General features: G+C 37.8%; 1 protein-coding gene across 3 annotated transcripts in view; it reads right to left on the bottom strand.

The window, feature by feature from the left end:
• Positions 1 to 26,909, bottom strand: part of LOC108972325 (tau-tubulin kinase 2) — a gene marked incomplete at its 3' end in the record, with an annotated part of 206,105 nt that overhangs the window by 23,348 nt on the left and 155,848 nt on the right. For all 3 annotated transcript variants that reach the window (XM_018938860.1, XM_018938859.1, XM_018938863.1), the window contains 1 exon segment: positions 3,051 to 3,547. In XM_018938860.1, the coding sequence (XP_018794405.1) occupies positions 3,051 to 3,547 (497 nt within the window).

Consider the following 26,909-nt stretch of genomic DNA (forward strand, 5'->3'; position numbering starts at 1 on the left):
CAGGAAACTTCTCAGAATCAGGGAGCAGTTTACCTATGTCGCCAGAGAATGTATTTGGACTCTTTGAGACACCATCTATGTGTCCGAAAAGAGCACGCAATGGAAGTTCGTTGAAATGTAGAAGACTAACAACCCACTGTAATGGCCTACCTATTATTTCTTCTAGTTTCCGAATAATTCCACTTTTCCAACCTGTGTTCGTGTTGGTGCCATCAGCACCGACAACTTCTAGATGTTCCACATCAACTGAATTGTGTTGTAAATGTTGCCATATTAGCTTGCGTCTCATCCTCAGCTGACCCGGAAGGAGAGGTGACGTGGCCAAAGTAATGACAACCAGGTTCCACAATAAAAGAAATATGTTCCTCTTTGACAGTGTCGCGATAGTACTTTTCACCTTCGCTGACTTGTGTAAGTGTATTGTCTTTGCGGCCGTCAAAATACAGCCCATATACAGAGTCAATACTTTCGGTGTTTTGAAGCTTAACTCCAACACTTTTTTTGTCCGACTAATCTTGCATTTGTCAGTGACAAAGCTAGCCTGATCCTCTGTTATCAAACCTGCTTTTTTGGCATCCAGAAAAGCAGACGAAACAATCAAGGCCGCTGCTCTATCCCTTATCCAAATCTTTGGGCAGCTAAAGCTGTGTGTTCTAATACTAGTGTGTTTTGTTTGGTTTTAGAGGATGGAAGATAAAATTCATCATCAGCATCGTTTTTGGAAGAATCCATGTGCGACGCACCTACATTGTTGTCCTCTGTATGAGAGTCTGGCTGATCTGAATGGTCACGTGTTCTAGCTGATACTTTTCTGGTAAGTGTTGATGTTGAATGACGTTTTGAAAGCTTTTCTTTACGTTCATTTTTCTTTGTAATCTTTTTTGTTTCAGGTTGATCAACACTTCCAAAGCGATCAATTCTTCTGGTTCTCTGGTCCAAGAGAAATGGCTGTTCATTGACAGGAACTTTCCTTTCCTTTGGACAAGTGCAAGAAGAAAAATAAATGCATTTACAAGCAGCCATGTCAAATAATTTTCTGGTAGAAGAGACAAAGTCGTCTCTTTTAGAGCTCAAACCTATTGGGTCCCTTAAAAACATTTGTTTAAGAGTCAGAAATTTCTTATGGTATGTGGTGAGCATTTGTACAACTCTGGTGTGTGAAACTATCGGAATAGATGCATTTTTGAAAGTATTTTCAACCTTTTTTGCAACTATTTCTGTAACCTCTTTACTCCTATTTTCATAGTTGTCGCCTCGGAGTCGCCCTATACGAAATCTTTCAAACTGATAACACAAAAGAACATCCTGGTAAGTAGGTAAATGGGACTCTGAGAGATGTTACTGATATATGCCAAACACAGGACATTTTTGTCTAAATTTAAATTTAGATACAGACATTTTGAGTTCTGTGTTCTGTTGAGAGAATATAAGTGATAGCACTCGGTGAAATCAACGTTAGGAAGTCTGGCCGCAAGCCGATTTTCACCTTGCGCTGTGGCGCGCCGCATTTTCTCTCGTATCTCGGGAACGGTTCGCCCTACGGCCATGATCACATACCATTTCGGTAGCAAATGACGTGACAAATAGCTTTTGTTTTATACATTTTGCCATGAGATGCGTATTGCAGGCGCTAGGTAGACAATTTCACGATTGTAGGCGAATTTTCGAAATTTCAAGGCCGGAGTTGGGGTTGAAGATGCAATCCGATCTCAAAACAAAAAGTTGCATTGGAATCAGGAAGTACTAAGGCAACTTTTCTGCACTATTAGAAATCCCGAATCGAAAAAAGTCCGGAATCGACCCACCCTAGTGATGGTATCAGTGATGTTTCCTTCCACAATTACAGTGATTATGAAAATAGTTTATACCTATGGGACCGGACTAGGTGCTACCCTAGTAAAACGTAACTGACACTTTTAAATTTCGGTCAGTGGTACAACAATTCCTCTATACCACATGCAAGATACACATGGGGTAAAGCTAGACGAATCTGAGGCGAAGCCAATACGATGCCCGCTAGGAACGATCAAATAAGAGTTTTATAAGTATTTTGAAGAAATTACCAGTAGCGCAAAACCAAGCTACAAGATAAGAAAGCAGATATGACCCAAAAATGACAGTGATATAACCAAGCACCTATTATTAAATCCAGAAATAGCATATATAAACTTACAACTACAATAACAGGCACTGGGCTTTTGGAGAGTCTGTGCTTAAACTGGGCGTGCCTTATAACAATATCTGCCGCAGCTGCAAACAAGAAGGGAATACGGAAACGGTTTTCAACTTTCAATGTGAATATCCAGCTAGTGCACAAACCCGAAAAAATATACTTGAAAACCATCAAGCACGAAACCTTGAATGGTTTTTCAAGAAAAGCATAACGGATACACAGTCATAACTTGTTTGCTGGTCTTTCACTTTCTTTATTTCTTAGATCAAAATCATTATATCTGAACCGTTGAAAACATCCTTTGTATGATGCTTCTGGTAGGGCATGATCAAAGTATGCCTCGGTATACATTCCATGCGACTCTGCAGCAATTTCTTTCAATGGAAACAAAAAATTAATGCTTTCCGCATATCATCACTTTTTGGTGAAATATTTGCCATTTTTAACACAATAAAAAATATAATTTTGTTTGTTCAATGACTGTAAGATTACTAAATTTGTGACAGATGTCATCTCTACCAAACAAAAAAAATTTGGCTCGTTCGTAAAAATTATTCCCAACCGGTACACCCATGTGTATATCTATAGTATGTAGTTGAATTGGGATAAGAGTATTCTATAAACAAATGAGCTCTGGGTAACCAGAGCGGAGTACTATTTGAACCTCAACGCGTTTTGTAAAAAACTTCAAAGAATTGCTAACGAAAATGGTATGCTTCTCCAATTATTTTAATGAATAAACTACCAAAGTTTCATAAGTGGAAAAAAAGCACAAGTAAATTGTTACTACCCAATACTGTTTAGCAAAACGTGGGAAATATTGATCAGCTTTCTAATAGAGTAAAGATAAGAAATATACATTTTTTAGTTAAATTACCTGAGGTTCTTGTTTCCATTCGTTATCTGTCGTATCCTCCGAATCATCAAACTGACTTTTCCACTGAGATGCCAAAGTGAGAGCTCCGCCACCTTTAGTTACTTGTTGCAACGCCGACACGTTTTCGTCATCTATTAAAGCGTACTGAGTCATGGAATGATCTCCAGCTACGCCGGGTCCATTACTACTGCGTGTTAATCCAATATTACCGAAACGGTGTACTGATCCACTAGAATTAAACGCTGGCCGCAAACTGGAAGCTGCTGATGAACGACATTTTGTGGCTGACCCAAAATAAACATTTTGTTGTATTCCTCCGGTTGGTCCTATTTGAGAAGTTCGTTGACTGCTAATGTTATTTTGAAGTACAACTGCTTTTGAAGGACCCAGAGCGACATCAAAAGAAAATGGGGTTGCATCATGAGCATGAGAAGACGCACTTTCATTTAATATGAGACATCCGCTGCTCACTGCTGGATCATACACACTCGATGTTCCTAGAAAGTATTATTATTATTAATGCCAAAAATTTCAATAACCAAACTTAGTTTTCTAAAAACAAGGAAAAACGTTAATTTCGATTGCAGCGAAACTATAATATTTGCAAAATTTGCTCATTAGGGTAGGGATCAGAGCCATACCCCGTGACATAAATATTTCGTCAAATTCTTGTTTTTGTTAAAGTTATTGAAAGTTGAAATTTATTAAATAATTTGGAGAAATTTTGTGAAGTCAAAGAAAAATGTTCGTGCTACTTTATAAATATTTTTTCATGATCCATTTGTTTAATTAATAACATTTAACATACTTTCTTGTTAAACAATTGAAATTTTTCATGTCTTCTGCACGCTAAAAATAGCTGAAAAGTATGTGACACAGCGCGGAAAATATTCACCTTCAATAATCTGCAAAAATATTGAGTTTTTTGTTCACCTACCGCTCTTAAAGCGTATGGCATACATTATGCGCTCGTAAGCTCCCGACATTTGTGAAGCAAGATAGCATAAGCGCATTGCGCAACGATAGATGGCCGTAAGTTTTTAGAGCGGTACGGGGTCAAAAAATTCATTATCTTTGGAAGCTTACGGTGACGATGCTGTATCAGTTCGTGTAGCCCAGCAATGGCTCGCTCGCTTCCGTCCTGGAAATTTCGATGTGAAAGAATTACACTGATGGAATGATGCCTTTAGCGGAAGAATGGCAAAAAGTGGTCGACCAAAGTGGTACGTATTTGTTTATTTATTTATTATTATAAATATAAAAAAATAAGTTGAAGTTTGATTAGAAATATGAAAAGACTTCTTCGACTACACAATATTTTGAACATCATAACTGTACAACTTCAAAACTTGGGAAAGAAAATGCTTAAAATACGTGTTGCAAAACTATAATACCTCTACTACTTTGGTTCTTTCTGCAGAATTTCATGAAATTTTTTTAGCTTGAGTGACTTTATATTAAAAGTCTTAAATAATAATGTATTTAAACTACATCCCAAAAAGCGTTACGTTAAGTAATCATTTTTTATTTAAATACAATTGCCAAATTGTTGCCCCTCGATATATTGTATATGTTGCCTGTTATTAACATTTTTCTGATAGGTCGCCAGAGAATACCTATGTTTTTCATCGTATTTTAATCAACAAAATTCAAAATAAAACTTTGCCCGTCGTTCGAACGCTCGGCCCCACCCAAACATAGATAGAAAGAGATATTTTTTTACTATTTTATTTATGCTAGTAAATAAAAAAGATATTGTTAATTGCTGTTTAGCTCTAAACGATATTTTATGCAAACTAAATGAGAGTACAGCCAGAGTGAGCCTACTGAATTTAGCCGAACAAATTTTGAAGAAACTATATTAAAAACATTTTTAAATAATAGTCATTATTAAAAAAATATCAACTCTTTATGATATTCTTATAATTTATTAGAAACAAAAGGGCTTATCATAAATCATATTGTAACAAATAAACAACCAAAATTTGTAGAAAACGAAGCTAAATATAATAGAAATGAAGGACCATATACTCTTTACCTCAAAACAACAATTTTAATACTAATCATCAGGAATATTCCAATCATAACAACGATCACGAAATAAGTTTTCATACACTTTCCAAAATTGAGATTACAATTGAGCGATTAAATGCTTCAGTTGATACTGGATCTACAAAGTGAAATTGTTGCAATATGAAAGAAAACTTTTACATTGCCCAATTTTATTTCTTCCCTTAAATCAATAATATATAAAAAAAAAAAATTATTATTATTAACAATACATATAGTGCATTAAAATGTCTTCCTAATTTTCCAACCAATAGACAGGAAACTTACCAATAAGAGTCCACTAGCCTAGGAAAAAATGTAAGGGACAATCTGTTTAGTGAATTAAAGGTCGAAAAATACACTGCACTTAAAACCGTTCTTAACGATTTCCGAGATTTAATATGTATGGAGAGTGAAATATTAGGCAATACCTATTATAAATATAGAGCACGAAATCAAACGCGTTTCTGAAAAACCAGTTCACTGTAAAATTTACAGAAACCTCATTAATGGGAAGTAAATCTATAGACAGTTATAAAAAACTACGTCAAGGCATTTTAAGGGAAAGTGTGCCAAGACAAATTCCGTATCCCTAATATAGAAGGTTTATTAAACAAACTTGGTCGAGCTCAATATTTCTCCACGATTTGATGAAAATCTTGAAAACGACGAAGACATCAGTGCGCAGCCATCTATATCGAAACAGGCTCGAATTCATGTTGAAATTCAAACAGCGACATGGCATCGTAACAAGAATTATAAGTTAAGGAATCAACGTAGAATTTATATGAAAAGATTGGTAAGTATTCTCAAATGACAATTCCTTAATGCAGTTTATAGTACATGTATATGCGATTTTGAGGAATCACTATCTCCACTCCAGCTTTGAGAATGCTTCATAGATGATGAGGTGCTTCAGGTAATTGTATGCAAGACAAAAAAATATTCTTCACGAAACAATGTGTACGATTTTTATACTCTCGCAACAAAGTTGCTAAAGAGAGTATTATAGTTTTGTTCACATAACGGTTGTTTGTAAGTCCTAAAACTAAAAGAGTTAGATTAGGGTTATATATACCAAAGTGATCAGGGTTACGAGTAGAGTTGAAATCCGGATGTCTCTCTGTCCGTCCGTGCAAGCTGTAACTTAAGTAAAAATTGATATATCATGATGAAACTTGGTACATGTATTTCTTGGCTTCATAAGAAGGTTAAGTTATCGGCCCACTGCCACGCCCACAAAATGGCGAAAACTGAAAACCTATAAAGTGTCATAACTAAGCCATAAATAAAGATATTAAAGTGRAATTTGGCACAAAGGATCGCATTAGGGAGTGGCATATTTGGACGTAATTTTTTTGGAAAAGTGGGCGTGGCCCCCTACTAAGTTTTTTGTACATTTCTCGGAAACTATTATATATTCATATACCGTTCAAAAACGTAAGAAATCGGATAATAACCACGCCCACCTCCCATACAAAGGTTATGTTGAAAATCACTAAAAGTGCGTTAAGCGACTAACAAAAAACGTCAGAAACACTAAATTTTACGGAAGAAATGGCAGAAGGAAACTGCACGCAGGCTTTTTTCGCCCACTTATGGACCAAAAACCATATCTACCGCCACCACAACCACTAGACCGATTTCAATGAAATTCGGTACATAATATTTTCTTAACACCCTGATGACATGTACGAAATGTGGGTTAAATCGGTTCACAACCACGCCTTCTTCCAATATAACGCTATTTTGAATTCCATCTGATGCCTTCTATGTGTAATATATGCATTAAGAACCAATGATGATAGCGGAATAAAACTTTACACAAATACGGTATTTGATGCGAGAGTATAAAATGTTCGGTGACACCTGAACTTAGCCCTTCCTTACTTGTTCTAAATCAATTCAAGAGATGTGAACTTTTATTGACATATTTTATATGACTGGTTATCACACGCTGCCGAATTTACACACATATTGGTCAAACCGTGTGTCTTTGAGATGCGAGCATATAAAGCAATCCATTGGCTAGGAGATTTAAACGTCTAGAAAAAAATATACACGTTTGCGACAACGACACGATAGACAATAATGCTAAATAAATTAAATCAAAGTATCACCATCAAATAAGTTGGTAAAAAGGAAGTTTATGCCGTTTGGCGTACTTTCGCACAATGTAGCGATCGACGTACAAATGATTCCGTAATATGGACGCCACTCTTGCAAGATGTTTGTGAAAAGTAAGCTCATCCGATTTGGGTTTGGCAGGAGTACTGTTACCAATTTATTGCATATGCGCATCGTATAACTACGATAAAAATAATCGTCTTCGGGAAAATGTTGTTCTAGAATTGAAGCGGGACAAATCCGATTTTGTATTCGGCAAAACGAATAATACAGGGACTGTCCGGAAAGTAATAAGACTTCGTCGATTTAAAAAAATTTTATTGAACCAATCGCTACAATTCTTTAAAAACTTTCAAATTCCTTCTGCGTCGATGCAGCGCCGCCAGTGCGATTTCCAAGCATTGGAGGCGTCATGGAGAGCATTCTTTGGAATAGCCTTGAAAGCTGAGGTCATACTCCGTGGATCCCCTCTCTAGTCTCAAAATGTTTACCTTTCATCGTCTTTTTCAGACAAGAAAACAAAACAGTCCGCGGGCCACATCTGGGCTGTAGGGATGCCGGCCTTGGTTAAAGGGACCCTACACGACACACATATACGTGCAATCTGTATGAAATCCTTTCGCCATACACGACATACAAATTAATTTTTCGATTTTTCTCAAACAACGAGTATTTGCGATAAGAAAGAAATGAGATTTTCTGTGGACACGGCGCCATACATACAATTGTGCACACCGATCGTAAAAAATCAACAATTTTCGCGAACATGGATTGATATGCGCACAAGCCCATACACGAGTAAAACGCAATCGCACACATACCGATCGAACGCACATGTGTGTCGTATATGGCCACTTTTAGGTAGGTGTTCACGAAGAAAATGAAAAGGTTCAATATGTCTGCGATGAAGTAACAAATCCGATTGACACTTCGTTCAAGTCTTTTGGGGACTTCAATGTTAATTTGATAAACTTTACATCTAAGCAATTAAACGAATACTTAGTCGACGGTCTGAGTTCAAAATTTTGCGCATATGAGTCACATTGTCGGTGCCTGTCGAAGCTCCAGGTCTCCCAGCACGGTCTTCATCAGCGACCTCCCCGGCCTTCCAAAGACTTCTTGCTGAAGCAACATCTGGCTAAGCCTGTTTGATCATATCAAACGTCTCTGTTGAACATTAACCGAATTTCACACAGAATTTAATTGCGTACCTCTGCTCCAACAAACTCTGCATTTCTCTGGTGCTCAGAAACAACTCACCAGCCGATCGTTCGCAAAAAGGAAACGCCCTCTACAAAATTCAGTCGATGTGCGCATGTTCAGAAATACAGTAGCTGCGGAAGAAAATCAGTCCTATTACTTTCCGGCAAACCCTGTATATTAGATTTTAGGCTATTCTATTTAACGACCCCTTTTTCTTTGCAATATCGGTTTTTTTATTGAATCTGCTTTTTGTTTCAAACGCATAACAATAAGTTATAAAATCCATTGGCTTTCGAAAAATGCAAAAGACCAGGTTGTACAACGAGAAGTGCCGTGTTGCAGCGGAGAGAAAACAGGCTGCCTACCTCGCAACGTTACGATCGACCACAACACGTGCGGGATGGGATAGATACCGAGAGTTTAAGAGAGAAGCGAGACGCATTTGCGGACAAAAAAGAAAAAGGCCAAAATGCGAGAGTACGAAGGGCTTTCTAAGCTGGTCGACAGGGGTAATGCTCGAAAATTCTACGAAAGATGCGGCGGCTAACTGAAGGTTTCAAGACCTGAGCATACTCTAATACCCCAAAGGTGATCTAGTGACCGAAGCACAGAACATACTTAAATTTTGGAAGGAACACTTCTCCAGCCTGCTCAACGGCAGTGAACGCACAACGTCAGCAGAAGGCGAATCCGATTCCCCAATCGAAGACGACGGAGCAGACGTTCCATTTCCCGCCCATGAAGAAGTTCAAATAGCAATTACCCGTCTGAAGAACAATAAAGCAGCAGGAGCCGATGAATTACCGGCCGAGCTATTCAAACACTGCGGCGAAGAACTGATAAGGAGCATGCATCAGCTTCTTTGCAAAATATTTGCCTCCTTAACATCGTGTATAAGGTTCTACCGAGCGTATTGTGTGAAAGACCTAGCAAATCAACAACCGACTAGATATCCACCGTACGCCAAATCTTGGAAAAGACCCGTGAAAAAAAAATCGACACACACCACCTCTTCGTCGATTTTGAAGCTGCTTTCGACAGCACGAAAAGGAGCTGCCTTTATGCTGCGATGTCTGAATGTGGTATCTCCACAAAGCTAATACGGCTGTGTAAACTGACACTGAGCAACACTAAAAGCTCCGTCAGGATCGGGAAGGACTTCTCCGAATCGTTCAATACCAAACGAGGTTTCAGACAAGGCGAATCCCTATAGTTTGACTTCTTCCACCTGCTGCTACAGAAAATAATTGGAGCTGCAGAACTTAATCGAGCAGACACAATCTTTTATAAGAGTGCACAGCTGCGGGCGTATGCTAATGATATTGATATCATCGGCCTCAACACCCGCGCCTTTAGTTCTGCTTTCTTCAGACTGCGCAAGGAAGTAAAGCAGATGGGTCTGGCAGTGAACAAAGGCAAGACGAAATATCTCCTGTCATCAAACAAACAAGCTCGCGACTTGGCACTCACGTCACTGTTGACAGTCATAACTTTGAAGTCGTGGATAATTTCGTATATTTGGGAACCAGTGTAAACACCACCAACAATGTCAACCTGGGAATCCAACGCAGGATAAATCTTGCCAACAGGTGCTACTTCGGACTGAGTAGGCAATTGAGGGGCAAAGTCCTCTCTCGACTAACAAAATCCAAACTCTATAAGTCACTCATAATTCCCATCCTGCTATACGGTGCAGAGGCTTGGACGATGACAACAACTGATGAGTTGACGTTGCGAGTTTTCGAGAGAAAAGTTCTGCAATAGATTTACAGCCCTTTGCGCGTTGGCCACAACGAATATCGCATTCGATGGAGCGATGAGCTGTATGAGATATTGACATAGTTCAGCGAATTAAAAGACAGCGGCTACAGTGGCTAGGTCATGGTGTCCGAATGGACGAAAACACTCCAGCTCTGAAAGTATTCAACGCTGTACCCGCCGGGGGAAGCAGAGGGAGAGGAAGACCTCCACTCCGTTTTAAAGACCAGGTGGAGAAGGACTTGGCTACGCTTGGAATATCTAATTGGCGCCACGTGGCGAAAAGAAATAAGGACTGGCGCGCTGTTGTTAACTCGACTATAATCCCGTAAGCGGTGTCTACGCCAATTAAGAAGAAGAAAGGTTTTAGTGCAAAATACGAAAACTCTAAACTTATGAGTAAATTTGGCTTCAGTGTGGAAATAGCAGAAGCTTTAACAACTGAAGACGTTGCACGACGATCGGGTGAAGGACGCCCTGAAAGATATAAGTAAACTTACATACGGCTTCGATTATATGTATAATATCAATACTGGACAGACGTGCTTGCTGCCATCAATGTGAAGGAAAATCTGAGTTTGGTTGCAGAAAATGTGATGCAACCATTCACCCAAAACTTATAAAAAATAAGGTTTGGATAGATTTCACATCAATTAACACTAAAGCGACTAAAAAACTATGCTTTTAAAAAAAAACGAAATTTGAATTGCTGGAAAGCTTTAATTTTCTGATTTTTGAAATTTTCTCAATTTTTACTCATTTATCGAAATTTCGTCCTATCTTATTAGGAGTCAATATTGTTTCACATTTTCTCTAGGATTTAGAAAAAAAACCAAAATCAATATCTCCAACAACTTCCGAGATAAGATTCTTCGACGTCTATAACTGCGAAGCAAAAAAGGCCATATTTGCAAAATTATTTAACGTGATAATGAAAATTAATTTCCAGGAAAAGAAATAACGGGTTTCGGTTTAATTTGTATTCTCTTTTAAACGCCACAGAGCAAAATAGTGTTGTTAACCTTACGGTTGTGTGTCATCAAAATCATATAAAAGAAATCCAAGTGGCTGTGTCTGCCTGTTCGTTCGTCGGTGCATGCTGTTGCGTAAATAAAAATTAAGATATCGTAATGAAGCGTAGTATATGTATATGTCTCTTGGCAAAAAAAGGAACGAAAACGTAGTAGATGATCAGACTACTGTCACTACTACAAAACGCCATTAAACGAAAACATATACATGCAAATGGCATATTGCACTAAAATAGGATAAAGTAGGGACGATTGAGGCCTAAAATGTGGTCATGTCCCATAATAGGCATAATGTACATATCTCCCAAAACATTCACCTTAAATCACCAAATTCGCGAAAAACAAATTTTATAAAAAATCCTACCAACAGTAGAAAAATTCATAAAATCGGATCATAACCACGCTCACTCCCCTTATAGCGGTATTGCTAAAAACGGCTAAAAGCGTGATAAATCAGTAACTAAAAACTCCAGAGACAGTAAATTTTTTCATAGCGATATTATACAGCTTTGTAAGAGCCGTGGTCGAAATTGGACTATGGGTGTAGCACCGCCCACTTTAAGGTAAAATCATTATTTTAGCCTAAGAACATCCGTTTGAAGGCGAGCTAAAGTCAGAATGCGAAAGTGAGAATACGAGGGTTCAACGTCGCGAAGCTGCAATCACAACAGACAGCCGAACGATTTTCTACTTGACTTCCACTCCTGCTCTCTGAGAGCACTCGTCAACAACTCGGTAAAAAGAAACTGTGAGGTTGCATTTCAAGCTCATTAAGTAAAACTGCAACCGAAACCATTGGTTTTTGAAAAATGCAAAAGAACAACTGGTACGACGAGAAGTACCGTGTCGCAGCGGAGGGAAAGCAGACTGTCTACCTTGCAACGTTACGATCGACCACAACACGTGCAGGATGGGAAAAATATTCAAATTGAAGAGGGAAGAGAGACGAATTTGCAGGCAGAAAAAGAGAGATGCCAAAATGCGTGAGTTGAAGAGCTTGACAAGCTGGCCGACAGGGGCAATTCTCAAAAATTCTGCAAAAAACTGCTGCGGCTAACAGATGGTTTCAAGACTGGAGCATACTCTTGTAGAACCCCCAGAGGTGAATGATGCCTAAAGCATACTAAAATGATGGAGGGAACACTTTTCTAGCATGCTAAATGGCAGTGAAAGTATAAAGCCAGGAGAAGGTGAACCCGATTCCCCAACCGATGACGATGGAGCAGACGTTACATTGGTTGACCATAAAGAAGTTTGAATAGTAATTACCCGTCTGAAGAACAACAAAGCTTTACAAATACGGCGGCGAAGAACCGATAAGTAGCATGCATCAGCTTCTTTGTAAAATATGGTCGGAAGAAAGCATGCTTAACGATTGAAATTTAGGTATGCTCTGCCCAATCCACAAAAATGGAGACCCCAAAAACTTCTAAATATCGCGTATAAGGTTCCTTTGAGCGTATTGTGTGAAAGAGTAAAGCCCACCGTCACCAAAAAAAAAAAAAGAATTAACAACCGACGAGGTATTCACCATGCGCCAAATCCTGGAAAAGAATCGCGAAAAGAGAATCGACATACACCACCTCTTTGTCGATTTCAAAGCTGCTTTTGGTGACAGTCATAATTTCGTCTATCTTGAAACCAAGATTAACACCAACAACAATGTCAGCCTCGAAATCCAACGCAGCAGAACTCTTGCCAACAGGTGCTACTTTGAACTGAGTAGGCAAGTGAGAAGTAAAGTCCTCTCTCGACGAACAAAAACCAAACTCTGTAAGTCATTCCTTATTCCCGTCCTGCTATGTGGTGCAGAGGCATGGACAATGATGAGTCGACGTTATGAGTTTTCGAGAGAAAGGTTCTGCGAAAGATTTATGGTCCTTTGCGCGTTGGCCACGGTGAATATCGCATTCTATGGAACGAAGAGCTGTAAGATATAAGATATACGACGACATTGACATAGTTCAGCGAATTAAAAGACATGTTGTCCGAATGGACGAAAACACTCCAGCTGTGAAAGTTGTCGACGTAGAACGCGCCGGGGGAAGCAGAGGAAGAGGAAGACCTCCACTCCGTTGGAAAGACTAGGTGGGAAGGAATCTCTAAATAGCGCCACGTAGCGAAAAGAAGAAAAGACTGGCGCACTGTTGTTAACTCGGCTATAATCGCGTAAGCGGTCTTTACACTAGTAAAGACGAAATCGGAAAAGAACTAGTAGGCGTAGTTTCATATAATAAAGTTTTACAATTTAAGTTTATAATTTAGTTTAAAGCATATTGCTACAGAATATAAGTTTTTTCAACTAAAGGTTATTTGTATGATCTGAGACTAATCAATATAGAAATGGGGTTTCTAAATGATCAAGATGACGAGACAAGTTGAATTCCGAGTGACTGTCTCGCCATTCGCCATTCCAAGAGACTATCTCGCCATCTGTCTGTGGAAGCGATATGTTAAGTAGAGCACATGTTCCTTGACATCTAAGAGTTGGTTTTGTAGATGGGCGGAATCTCCATCGCCAATGTCACACCCACAAAACACAATCAATCGAAAACCTATAAAGTGTCATAACTAAGCTTCACAATAAGATACAAGACGGTTGTTTGATAAGGCGAATTTTATTTGCTGGGACACCCACCAGTCAAAAAACTTAAAAACTGGCGTGGTCCCTCTGATAAGTTTATTTTAAGTACATATCTCTAAACTTTTCAAGTATGATGACAAGCTCGCAGATCAAATCTTTTTGACTTTCCTAAACACGCTGTGACATGGGTCAATTCAATAATTTCAGCATATAAAAAAAATTATATATATATCTGTTTTATCGATTTTCTTTGAAACTCTTACTTACAAAGAGGCTTCTTTTCGACATATCACATATACATACATACACGAAACTTTATAATGCCAATCAGGTTTTATTGAACATTTTATTTTTATCGTTCGTCACATTTTTTAAATGAGCTCTGACTCAAAAGACTCTAAACCAAGTCAGTTACTAAAAGTCCCAAAGATGATTTCTGAAGAAAAAAGTTCATGTACACCTGCAGAAGCTACACGCTCGAAGCAAGGTGCTACGAAACAAAAAAGGGGGAAAGACATATCATATACTAAATTCATTTCTGAGAGTGACTGTCTAATAAAATACCGCAATCGATTTGCTTCTTCTTCGATTCAAGACAATTCTGAATCGGTGCTAGAAATAAAAAGCCAAACAATTGAAAATTTTTGGACACGTCTCCGGGCTGCATAGGACGCAATGGTAGATACTGACGATTCAGATCTACCAGAAAATTTTAAATCTTCTACTTACGCTAAATTTGAAAACTGCTTAGACCAGTATGAAGACACAAAAATTATGATCGCAGATCATTTAAAATTGATTAAAGCAATTGAACCTACTCCACTTTTGCGAGTAGAGATACCACAAGTACAAAGCCAAGAGGAAAGCTCAGGCATCCACCTCAAGGTGCCCGCATGTGACACAGAAAGTTTTCATCCGTCCTTCCGGGACATGTTCACAGCCGTTTACATAAACCACTCTAAATTATCTTATGCACAAAAATTGTATCACCTCCGATACAAAACAAAAGGTCAAGCTGGTGTCATAGTAAAACAGTTCGCATTAAATGGCGACAAATTTAATACGGCTTGGGAAGCTTTAAAATCAGGATACGAGAATGAACGAATATTGGTCTGACTGACACAAAATAGCATTTTCGGATGGGTCCTAAGTGGACTAGTTGGGGAACCAGTTACAACATTGACAACTCAAGTTGAGGAAGTCTCAAACGAGTACCTCAATTCATAATTGAAAAAATTTTGGGAATTGGAAGAACTGAGCGATTTTCATCATTCCCTCGCGCCCTTCGAGTCGTCGCCTATATGCTAAAGTTCACAGAGCGACTTAAAAATAAAGTTAAGGGAATTCACACAGAATCTCACCAATGCGATACGCTGACGCACCTAGAACTCCAAAAGGCAAAGATCGCACTACTCGCGTCCACTCAAATGCGCTACTTCAGCCGCGATATCTCATTATTAAGAGAATCAAAACCCATTGATAAAAGGAGTTAAATCTTGGTTCTTAACCCCTTCTTGGACACGAAAGGTCTGCTTCGTGCGAATGGTAGGCTTACTAACTCAACCCTGACGTACAACGAACGCCACCCTCTAATTATAGCAAAGAAATCCCAACTTTCCACATTACTCCTAAGTTATATCCACTTACTCACGCTGAACATCGCCTAATGCAGCATATAGTCCGTCAAGAGCTCTATATTCCTCGTATTAAGCCCCAAATAAAGAAAAGCATTTTAATGTGCAAGATCTGCACTATGCACAAGCAGAAGTTGCGAACACAGATAATGGCAGCACTCCCACCCGAACGCTGCAACTTCGCTCTGCCTTTCACAGTTACAGGTGTCGACTTGCTGGGCCTTTTCAGATAAAGGCGTCCATGCTAAGGTCCCCCACAAGCCCCCCGGCCACTCACAACCTTCTCGCAAGATCTCTCTGACCTCACAGCCCTGACACCAGGGCATTTTCTCAAAGACGCACTCATTCTGGCCACACCTGAACCAGACATGGGGTCGCTATCCTTATTAAATCAATGGGAGAGAATAAAAATTCTCTACGACGTCAGCCGCCGATGGAAGGAAGACTATATAAAGGACCTTCATAAAAGGTACAGGTGGAAGAGTCCAGAAAAGCGCCAACGCTTGGAGATTGTGTCATGATGACTGTCTACCCCCCACCGAATGGCTGGGCCGCATAGAAAAACTATACTACGGTTCCGACGGTCATTTACGAGTCGTTGATCTTCGCACTCAAAGCGGTATATTAACAAGACCGCTCGTGAAACTATGTTTTCTACCACACATTGACGAAACCGCAAATAACGAAAAAAATCGCCGATACTACCGTAACGCAAATAGAATAACCAAAAAACCCGACGTAATAATCCCGCAAGTAAAAAAACTCGTTTAAACTAATTCGAAACCTAACGCAATGGTCGATTTACGTGACGACCCTTTCATGCCACATAACGTGGTACAATCGCCATACACATTTTAATGACACACATTTATAACCACATTACTCCTCCCACACATATTACAATGGATGTGAATATGCCAGCAGTGCCAACGCCAACGGTGAGGTCAGCTATAACCGTGCCACGCCCTGGGGCAACTCCAGCGCCGCTCCTCGTAGTGGCCCGCGACCACTACCACCGTACCCGTTGCGGAACCTCAGTGCAGCCGGTGCTCCCTATGTCGGCGCCCACACCGGCTACAGCATTGTAGCATTTTCCGCAGTATGCAGCCCACGCAACGGCAGAAGGTTGCTCAAGCTCACAGGAACTGCCTGACCTGCTTGGCAACAGTACACAAAACACAGGAGTGCACATCAGTCACCTTATGCCAACTGTGCAATAGGCCGCACCACACCATGCTGCATTGCACCCAAAAACGGCCCGTGGCGCTACAGTTTTCTACGAACCGACCGCAGCTGCCCAGTCGGCACCGAATGTTAATTGCCCCTCCATCGTCCAGAACAAGGCGCATCCCCGCGGCGCCGTCAGCATCGTTCATCAAACCGCTGCTCCACTGGCCTTAGCAGCGTTATTGCCACGCTGCAGCAATTACAGCGACTGCTAGGCTAATGTTCGCCTAGGGGGGCCGGGATGGCTAGATGAGCTAGCTCTTCCCTCTGTACACCCGACACTGAACGAACACACGACAACACACCACACTAACGCGATCCACATGTGAAGGCACCACACATGCAGACATTCCACATGAAAACACCACACACTACTACACACGAATATATACCACACATGCGGATATCACACCACAACTCTACAATACCCAACCATCAAAAGCGACCGCTCGAGAGGACGAGGCCCCTTTTTTACGTCGATCTCGCACTGAGCACAACGTCCGTCGCAGCATCATATTCTTTACCATTTTTTATAATCCGCGTCCTCTATATCTTTTCACGGCAAATAAAACGAAGAACCCCAAACAACTGTGTTTTTTTTTTTTTCTTATTTTGCCGTAAAATACCTAGGGTTAAGTGCCGAGGTAAGTGGTGGCAAAAAAAAGGTACTACATAAAACACTTTGTTTGGTAGTAATATGGGATGTGGTCAATACTATATACATCTATCTCCCATATACCTAACATACATATGTAAAATTTTCAAACGTCTGGTTAGCTTATATCTAATATTATATATTTGTCAATATGTAAGATAATTTAACAAAATTAAATGAACGTATAATGTTGATAAATACTACAGGTTAATTTTAAAAATATCTGAAATTGGTCCACGAATTAGCTAAACTCCCGGATACTATATATAATGATTTTCATTATTCTATCAAACCTTATCCAGAATATGTCGGTCAATATATGACTTAGTTATATATTTAATATATCCACTTTTACCGAAGACAGGTTAATTTGTTCGTAGGTTGGTAAAACTGTCCCTAATTACGATGCCAAAAATTAGCGCGATCTGTCCACCAGTGTGTTTTCAGCAGCTGTTTATGTCAGGATAAATTATTATAATGCCTAATTCTTATTGAGAACTACTGATACCTTAGAGCTTGTGCGTAAAAATAAAAATATTCATAAATTTCTACTAACTTTAAAGCATTTTAAATAAAATCTATTAATCAAAAAATAACTAAAATAATTATGTGGCATTTCGTCTAATTCATCCTTCTTGCCTACGAGCGCTTAACTGCTTCGTTCTAAGTAAAAGTGGAGAGCGTGAGATATTATTTTCGCGTCAGCGTAAGTATATTTAAAAATCTAAATTCTTCGCATCGATAATTCTTTTAGGAACATTAAAATCTATCTTGAAGATCGTCCCAAAATTTCATTGAAATCGGATCAGCCGTTGCCGAGTTTGTGAGAAACATACATACATACATACATACATATGTATGTACCATACATACAAAATTTCTCTTTCTCTTTTGTATACCCTATATTTAGATTGTAATAATTGTGCTTAATAGCCCTGACAGACGACAGCTCTAATATACATTAGCTGGCTTAATTTACATTTACTTGCAAATTTTAATATTTTTAGATGACAGAAAATAAACAACACACAGTCTGTTTAAATGACTTAAGCGTCCACCCCCTATACCCGGTAAAACTTGCGCATCCTAATCCAACAGCGCAATTCACCACAGCGGATGACACTACAGCACAACTCACTCAAGAAAAAGGATGGGCAACGGGAAAGCAGACACAATTGGTTTTAAGCTATTCGATCTACACCACACAAGCCGCACATCAACATTCGTTCGACACACTTCGACACACACTACATACGCAGTGCCACGTAAATACCCTTCTTCGTTAACTCAGCGGTCCGGGATGCAACTTATATCTACCGCCCCCATAACTTCGTCGTCCGTTAATTAATATATGTAAGTTAATATAAATTTTATATTACTATTTTTTATAAGAACTTAATAAAAATTACGTTAAATGATTGTGCATTTTAAAGTGAGAATTTTTATTAAAGAGACGTTGAAGTGGCTTGTACTTCTATTTGCAAGCAGGAAATTAATCACAGTCTGCTATCTATTTTTCCAATATTCTTAACTTTTTCGTACACTTTTTCCGCATTGCAATCAATTATTGCTTTTAATTTCACTCTATTATCTTTTAATGTAGATAATAAACGAATTTTTCCGTTATATTTATATTGATTTTCCAATAATACCATAAATTTCTATTCATAATTTATCCTATTCATTTTTATTTAATTTTTTTTAAAAAAATATACAAATTTTACTATCAGCAGTTTAAATTCACAAGTATGCAACCATAAACTTTCAATGCGCATTAGCGTTACTTAAGGCGCATTAGTTTTGCTTGTCTGTCAGGGCTATAAGAGGCTCTCACGATTTTGATAAAATCTACGGCATCTATTAAGTGTTTTCAAATTTTGAGGAAATTATACACAAAATTATACAATTATTATTTATAACTCAAGAACGACTGAACCGATTTGCCGGAAAATTGGTGATGAGGTAGCTTGGAACCTCGGGACGGACATAGGCTACTTTCTATCAGTTTACGGTTTATTCCTGACAGAATCATTTGAATATTTTTTTACTTCAAAAATACGAAATAAAATCACACAGCTTCTAGCAATGTGCAATGGTTTTTGTTTACCACATATACCTGAAGAGCAAAACTGGAACAATAATTACATAAAAGAACTTTGATGCAATAAATTGCAAGCATATATAATGTTGGAAAGAAAGAAGCAATTTAATTGCAACCCTGCGAAGAATCCATAGCACTGTAACTTAAGTTAAGCTGTCATGTAATATCTGTAACTAACTTCATTCACTTCCATTTTTTTAATTGAATAAAAAATAAACGCATGTAAAACAATAGGTTATGAGCCCAGGCCAAAAATTTTTTAAATTAAAGTTATATTTTATTGGCTACATAGACTAAAAAGTTGTGTACATCTTGAACTGAATTGTATATGGTGATATTAATATAAATGGCGAGCTCAACTGTGAGGATTGATCCGCTAAACGCGRATAACTACGATACCTGGAAGTTGCACATGCGTGCAATTCTTGTGAAAGCTGACTTATGGAGCTACGCATCTGGAGCTATACCTTGTCCAAACGACAATAACGCAGCGAAGTGGATACAATTCGATCAGAAGGCCTGTGCGGATATAATGCTTTCAATTACACCATCAGAATTGGGTTTGATAACTGAATGCCAAACTTCACACGAAATGTGGAAAAAGTTGGAKTCTACGTTCCAGTCAAAGGGTCCTGCGCGAAAAGCCACCTTACTGAAACGTATTGCACTCGCCCGCATGAAGGAGGGCGATAACGTTCGTCAACATCTAACCGAATTTTTCCATGTTGTCAACAAATTGAAGGAAATAAATGTTACTGTTGGGGATGATTTATTAACTATATTACTTCTTTATAGTTTACCAGATTCGTTTGAGACGTTCCGATGTGCGCTGGAAACTCGAGATGAACTCCCCAAGCCAGATATGTTAAGAGTTAAGATACTGGAAGAAGAACAATCCAGGCAAGCAAAAGAAGCTCCAGCAGAGCATAACGTGTTAGTTGCTCAACGAAGAACAAACATTAGATACTCAAATGATGTATCACAACAAACCAACACTAAAAATCACAACAAAAAGTCAACGAAAGGAAAGCAAGATAAACGATCTTGCTACAAGTGCGGCGAAGTTGGTCACATATCGCCAAATTGTCCATCAAAACAAAAGGTAAAAAACTACAACACAACTACAGCAACGAAAAAGGAGAATTTCGAAAAATCCATGTTATTCGAATCAGCATGTACAATAACAAACGCCGAATATTGGTGCTTAGACAGCGGCTGTTCATCACATATGAGTGCCAAAAAGAGCGAATTTAATAACTTTAGAGAGATTAACAAGACTCTCAGTCTAGCAAAGAACAACACAGCTAAAATCACGGGTATAGGTATAGGTAAAGTTATTATCAACGAAAATAATAGCGAAGAGCGAATTAATTTCGAAAATGTATTGTACGTTAAAGATTTAAGAACGAATTTACTCCCCGTTTCGAAAATTACAAATAAGGGGTATGAAGTAATTTTTCGGCGAAATGAAGCTGTCATTTCAAAGAATGGGGAAACTATTCTGACAGCGATAAGAATCTGTGACTTGTTCTATGTTAAAGGTTTTAATCAATCTGCGAGATTTTCGCAAATGAAGCCAAATAGCATAAATACATGGCACGTACGAATGGGCCATCTAAACGAAAATGATTTAAAACGCGCAATTGGTATGGTACACGGTATAAATTTTAATACAAATGAAAAATTGCAAACTTGCGAAATCTGTTTAAGCGAAAAACAAACACGAGAAAGATTTTCAAAGAAGAGGGACCAACGTACAACAGAGTTACTAGAGATTGTACACAGCGACGTTTGCGGTCCAATGTAGGTTTGTTCACATTCAGGTGCAAAGTACTTCGTGACATTCACTGACGATTTTTCGAGATATTCAGAGATTTATTTCGTGAAAAATAAGTCAGAAGTTTTGGAAAAATTTTAAATATTTAAGAATATGGCGGAAACGTATACAGGGAAGAAAGTTAAAACACTACAGACGGACAACGGGTTAGAGTATATGAGTAACGAATTTCAAAACTATTTAAATGAATGTGGAATTAAGCGGCGATTGACCGCTCCTTATACACCACAGCAAAATGCCATAGCTGAAAGAAAAAATAGAAATCTTTTAGAAATGTCTAGATGCATGCTAACACAAGCAAGATTAAAAATAATATTTTGGGCAGAGGCTGTAAACACAGCGACCTATATTCGAAATAGGTGTCCCACAAAAGTCCTAGAAGATGAAGTGGCTATCAAAATGTGGTCAGGGAAAACTCCCACAGTGATTCACTTCAGACCATTTGGTTTAAAATGTTACGTTTTAATAAAAGATAAGTCCAATGACAAATTCGATTCGTGGTCTGAAGAATGTATACTAGTAGGGTATTCGAATGAAACTAAAGCTTGTCGATTGTGGTCTCCCCAAAAGAAGAGAGTTGTAGTCAGTCGAGATGTCAAATTTTTAGATGAAACATTTGATAGAAATGTTGATAATATATTTTTGTAAAAAAAATGTTAATATATTATTTTTGTACAGGTTTAAAATACACTATAACTATAAAAAAATTACAAATTCACTCGAAAAACAAACAAAAAATTACAAAAATGTGGCAAAACTCCACTTTTGCAACCATACAAAAAATTATATGCTCTTCTTTAGTTTAGTAATCCGTCCACAATCCTTTCACCTTTTTTAACGCGTTCAGTCTTCGTGGCATGCTCTCGTACAATTTTTGTATGAAATCTGGCGAAATTGAATACCACTCGTCCTCGACGCGCTCCCAAAGCTCCTGCATACCTTTTGGTGGATTCGGGTAATTTGCCAGTTGCCGTTTCAAAAAACTCCATAGGTTCTCTATGGGGTTCTATCTGGGCTTTGCGCAGGCCACTTCATCGTTGAAAAACTTTGCGATTTCAACCAATTTTGCACTAATTTCGAAGAGTGTTTAGGATCATTGTCCTGTTGGAATGTAATTCGGTTCTCCCGCAAGCGAACCATATCCATAGCAATCGGCAAATTTGTTTTTAAAATGTCCAAATATTGTTCCTTTTTCATCTTCCCACCGATCTTCACAATAGGACCAACTCCATAATGTGTAATACACCCCCAAATCATTAAACATCCACCTCCAAACTTTATAGTTTGTTTTACTTGATGGGGTTGAAGTGGTCCTGAAGTGTTTGAGCAGTACCAAGAGCGGCCATTTGATTGGAATCGGGTAATTTTGGTCTCGTGTGACCAAATTACCTTAAAGAAGTTCAAAAAATTTAAAGACTGCCCATAAATAATTAACATTTATAATTACTCGTTTCCAGTCATCACACGTCCAGTATTCGTGGCGTGCCAAGAAATCCTTTCGGGCAGAAACATTTTTTTTTGTCAAAGCGGGTTTCTTCTTCTTCTCTTTCGCTGTGTAACCAGCATCTTTCAACGCTCGACGCAATGTCCAGCGTTAAAAGCCGTAGTCCTTGCTTTGGGTTAGTCAATTTGTTGAATATAAGAAGTCGTCCAACATGTCTAGCTTCACGAATTTGAATTTTTCTGGGTCTTCCGCCCTTACTGCATGTTAGCCTTTCCAGGTTGCTATTCTTTCCTATCCGCAAAACCGTTGTATGGCTGATTTTGAGCTCCTTGCACTTTAATGTACGCATTATAACCGAATTTTACCGTAACACAATAAAGAAATAAGAATTTGTGTCAGAAATTTCAATCTGAATATTAAATTGCAATGTTTACTTAGTGGGTGCAAAACTGGAACAATGTAGCTATGCCATAATATCTGTCTCTTATACACATCTAGATGTGTATAAGAGACAGCTTAACAAGACAGCCCTTAACTCCATTGTTTTTCAACATTTTTGTAAAAAAAAATCTTAAAAAATCTGAAACTATACCTTATTATGTTTAAAGAAGGTAAAAACATTCAATGGAGTACTTTCTTTTAAAAAAATTCACGAATTTTTCTTGCGTTACACTTGTATAGCCCCTTAAAGAATCGTCTCTGTGTTACCCTCCGAAAAATCACTGATTTTCGCGATTTTTTTTAATGTCGGAATTGACTAATCAGTTTGATATTGTTTTTTTTTAAATAAATACAAAATGAATTTTCTTTGTTTATTGATTGGGTACACAATAGTTAAATAAATGGTTGAAATGACACGTAAACAAAGGTCCTGAACGATTGGGGCCAATATTTTTGTCTAATGCAAAAATTTCAAAAAGATTATTAATCTGTAGAAATATTACAATCGCGCAATGGAAGCTTGATTTGTTTCTTTGCAAATTGACAAAATGGCGATGGTTTGAACAAAAAGTATCAAATTTTGACCGCGAGAGCGAATCACGTTAGATACGTTCTGTCTTGGAACTAGATATCTTCAAATTCTTCCTTTGAGAGTGGAAACTTTGCTAGTTGATACGTAGAATTTAATATTACGAATAAGGTAAGTATTTTGCTATAAAATTAATAATTTTGAATTTTAAACATTTAAATTGGATTTAGTTTGGTAGTATTTAGTGCTCTTGGCTAATCTACATATCTCTAGTTAGTGCAAAGATATATGATGGTTTTGCCATACGTTAGATTACAATATATTGCCCATGGGAAAAATATGGATTTTCAAAATGCAAATAGAAAATGGACACGGTCTTGATACTTAAGTATTTATAGACATGGCGGTAGCTAAATGAATGAGAATGTTAAAATTTTCATTCAAACGGTTTAATTTCAGAATGTTTCAGTGGTCTTTACTGTTGAGTAATATATTATTTTCAACCGAGTATTATGTGGTGACAGTCCTGGTATACATACATATGTATCTATAGAATTTCAACTTTCAGCAGCAACAGTATCGAATAATTTAAAAGACATCAACGCCTGGTACCGACTGTTGCTTCTGCTTTAAATTATTGTCTGCCAATATATACGTTTTAGGAGTTTAGGGATTTTTCGCGGACAGAAAACGTTAAGTGCTCGCAGAACTTCCAAACCACAGCACGAAAATACATGCCAATTCAGCCCAGTTATTCGTTTATTCCTGGACAAGGTACTCATGGAAGCATGTTTTGCAAAATCACCGTTAGTTTTGCAATATTATGTACACAGTTTGTCAGTTAATTGTTTGCAAAATGAAAAAATAGTGTGTGCCTTCACTTTAAATAGCGAAGGCTAATTGTACGAAAAGTACAAGCTTTTATACTCCTGCAAAATGTTGGTAAAGAGTAAAACAGGTTTGTTCACCTAAAGGTTGTTTGTATAACATAAAACTAATCGAGACAGTTAAAAGGTATCTCTATATGTATATAAATGATCAGGATGACGAAGCTAGTTAAAATCCGAAAGACATCCTAATCTGTGGTTATATTTGTTTTAAACTCCTACTGGTTCACGGCCAAAGTGTACGGTCAACAGTTAAGTGTGATCCTCAATTTATTTTAATCAGTGTTTAAATTGCTGCAGTCGAAGTAGCAAAAGTCGTAGAATTTTTGCTTTTTACTGCTTCGACTTCTTTTAACTGTTTCAAATTTGCTTTTGCTTTTGCTTATGGTTTAGAAAAAGCAGCAGTCAATTATTAGAAAAATGCGCAGCACTTTTGGCAGTCATTAGTTTGCAGTTTTTCACATTGCTTTGCTTGTGTTTGATCAGCTGCACAAACCAAAGCAAAAGCGTTATATTTGCTTCGCAAGTCGTCAGCATTCGCAGTCGCGAAACAGTTTTTTCGATCATTTTAAAACTGTTAAGCATTTTGACACTTTTAAATTATTTTGCTATTTAAGGGCACATTGAAAAAATTGATGGTCATTAGTTTTTCTTAAGTGCAATGGGGCGGAGCAAGCAATCGGAAATTTGGCAGTTTTTTGATAACAATCCAGACGACGGTTTTGCTACATGCAAAACTTGTAAAAATAAACGAAAAAATAATAGACTGTCGAACTTAAAAACACATTTAATTAAAATACACAGTATAAATGTTTCATTGAATAACACAGAAGTATCGGAAACTTCTTCGATAACTTCTTTATAAAAAGTAATAGTGAAAAAAAGTCACAATTGTGATTAATAAAAAGCAGCTACTGAGATCATATATTGGTCTAGTCACCGTTTAATGTGCTAAATTCGGTGAATATGTAAAATATTTTGAATACTATTTGTGAAGGACTTTTTGCTGCAGACGGAAAAAAATATTTTTGAATGCTTCAAACTCCAAGAAGACTTTACAGATCGTTGCTAACAATATTCGAAACTACATAACAGCAGAAGTGAAAAATAGACTGTTATCGTTAAAAATAGACAGTGCTACGCGGTTATGCCGAAACATTTTTGGCATTAGTGCGCAATTTATAACAAATGGGCTGATAAAATCACGCGTTCTAGGAATGGTAGAATTGAAGGGTGCTCGATCGAGTACTAGCACAAACCTAGCCATGGAAATTATAAAAGCCATAAAAAAATACGACACTACTTTAAGACATTACTTTAAAACAAATAGTGTCAGTTACATCGGATAATGGCGCAAATATGCTTAAAGCAACTAAAACATTATCTTTTGTTTCACAAGAAGAATTGGAAGCAAATAAAGCAGATTGCGCGAATGATGAGTATCTTAAAAAAATCGAACTTTTTGAGGAAATGCCAGATACGCTATTGGGCGATATTCAAGTTTGCCGTTGCGCTGCTCATACTGCACAGCTTTGTGCGCTCGACGTAACAAAATTCTCAGCTATAACAAAGTACCTATTAACATGCCGTAATTTGACAAAATATGTGAGAAAAACAACAAATGGATATCGAGCTATATTTAAATTAAAGCAATTAAAGATGCCTAAACTAGATTGCCCTACAAGATGGGGATCGACCTTCGTAATCTTGGAAAGTTTGAAGGCAGCAAGAGACGTTCTAAAAGAAATCGAATCCGTTAAATATAAGACCGAAGATGAAAATTTCGAGTGAGATGACTCCCTTTGGGAATTCGTTGAAAGCTATTGTCGTGTATTTAATCCATTACAAAAAAGCATAAAAATATTTCAAGGAGAACAATTACACTACGGCAACTTCTATGCACAATGGCTCAAGTGCAAAATATGCACGGAAAATATTATTAAAGATACGAACCACCCACTAGTTAAAACAATTGGCGATATGATTTTGCAGTCCTTCGAAAAAAGAACAAACACGTTAATGCACACACAGTTTAATTGCTTGTTTGTATTTAGATCCTCGGTTCCATCACACCTTAACGGTAAAACAAAAAATCGCAGCAAGACAATATTTAAAAAAAGTATGGGATAGAATTAATGAAATTAACCCTGGTAACATCACGTGTTTAAGTCCAAATTCAAGTGTACATCAATCCGGCAACCAATTTTGTGATATTGAAGAGAAATTATTAACCCAATATTTATCGCAAGGAATTGAAGCGAACGTAAATAATGCATCCGATGTCTATACAAAAATTGACAATCTGCAGCTTCCATTTTTAAGAAGTGACACAAATATTCTATCATTTTGGAA

The sequence above is a fragment of the Bactrocera latifrons genome, unplaced genomic scaffold (assembly GCF_001853355.1).
Source record: "Bactrocera latifrons isolate USDA-ARS-PBARC rearing strain unplaced genomic scaffold, ASM185335v1 scaffold_392, whole genome shotgun sequence".
NCBI classification, from domain to species: Eukaryota; Metazoa; Arthropoda; class Insecta; order Diptera; family Tephritidae; genus Bactrocera; species Bactrocera latifrons.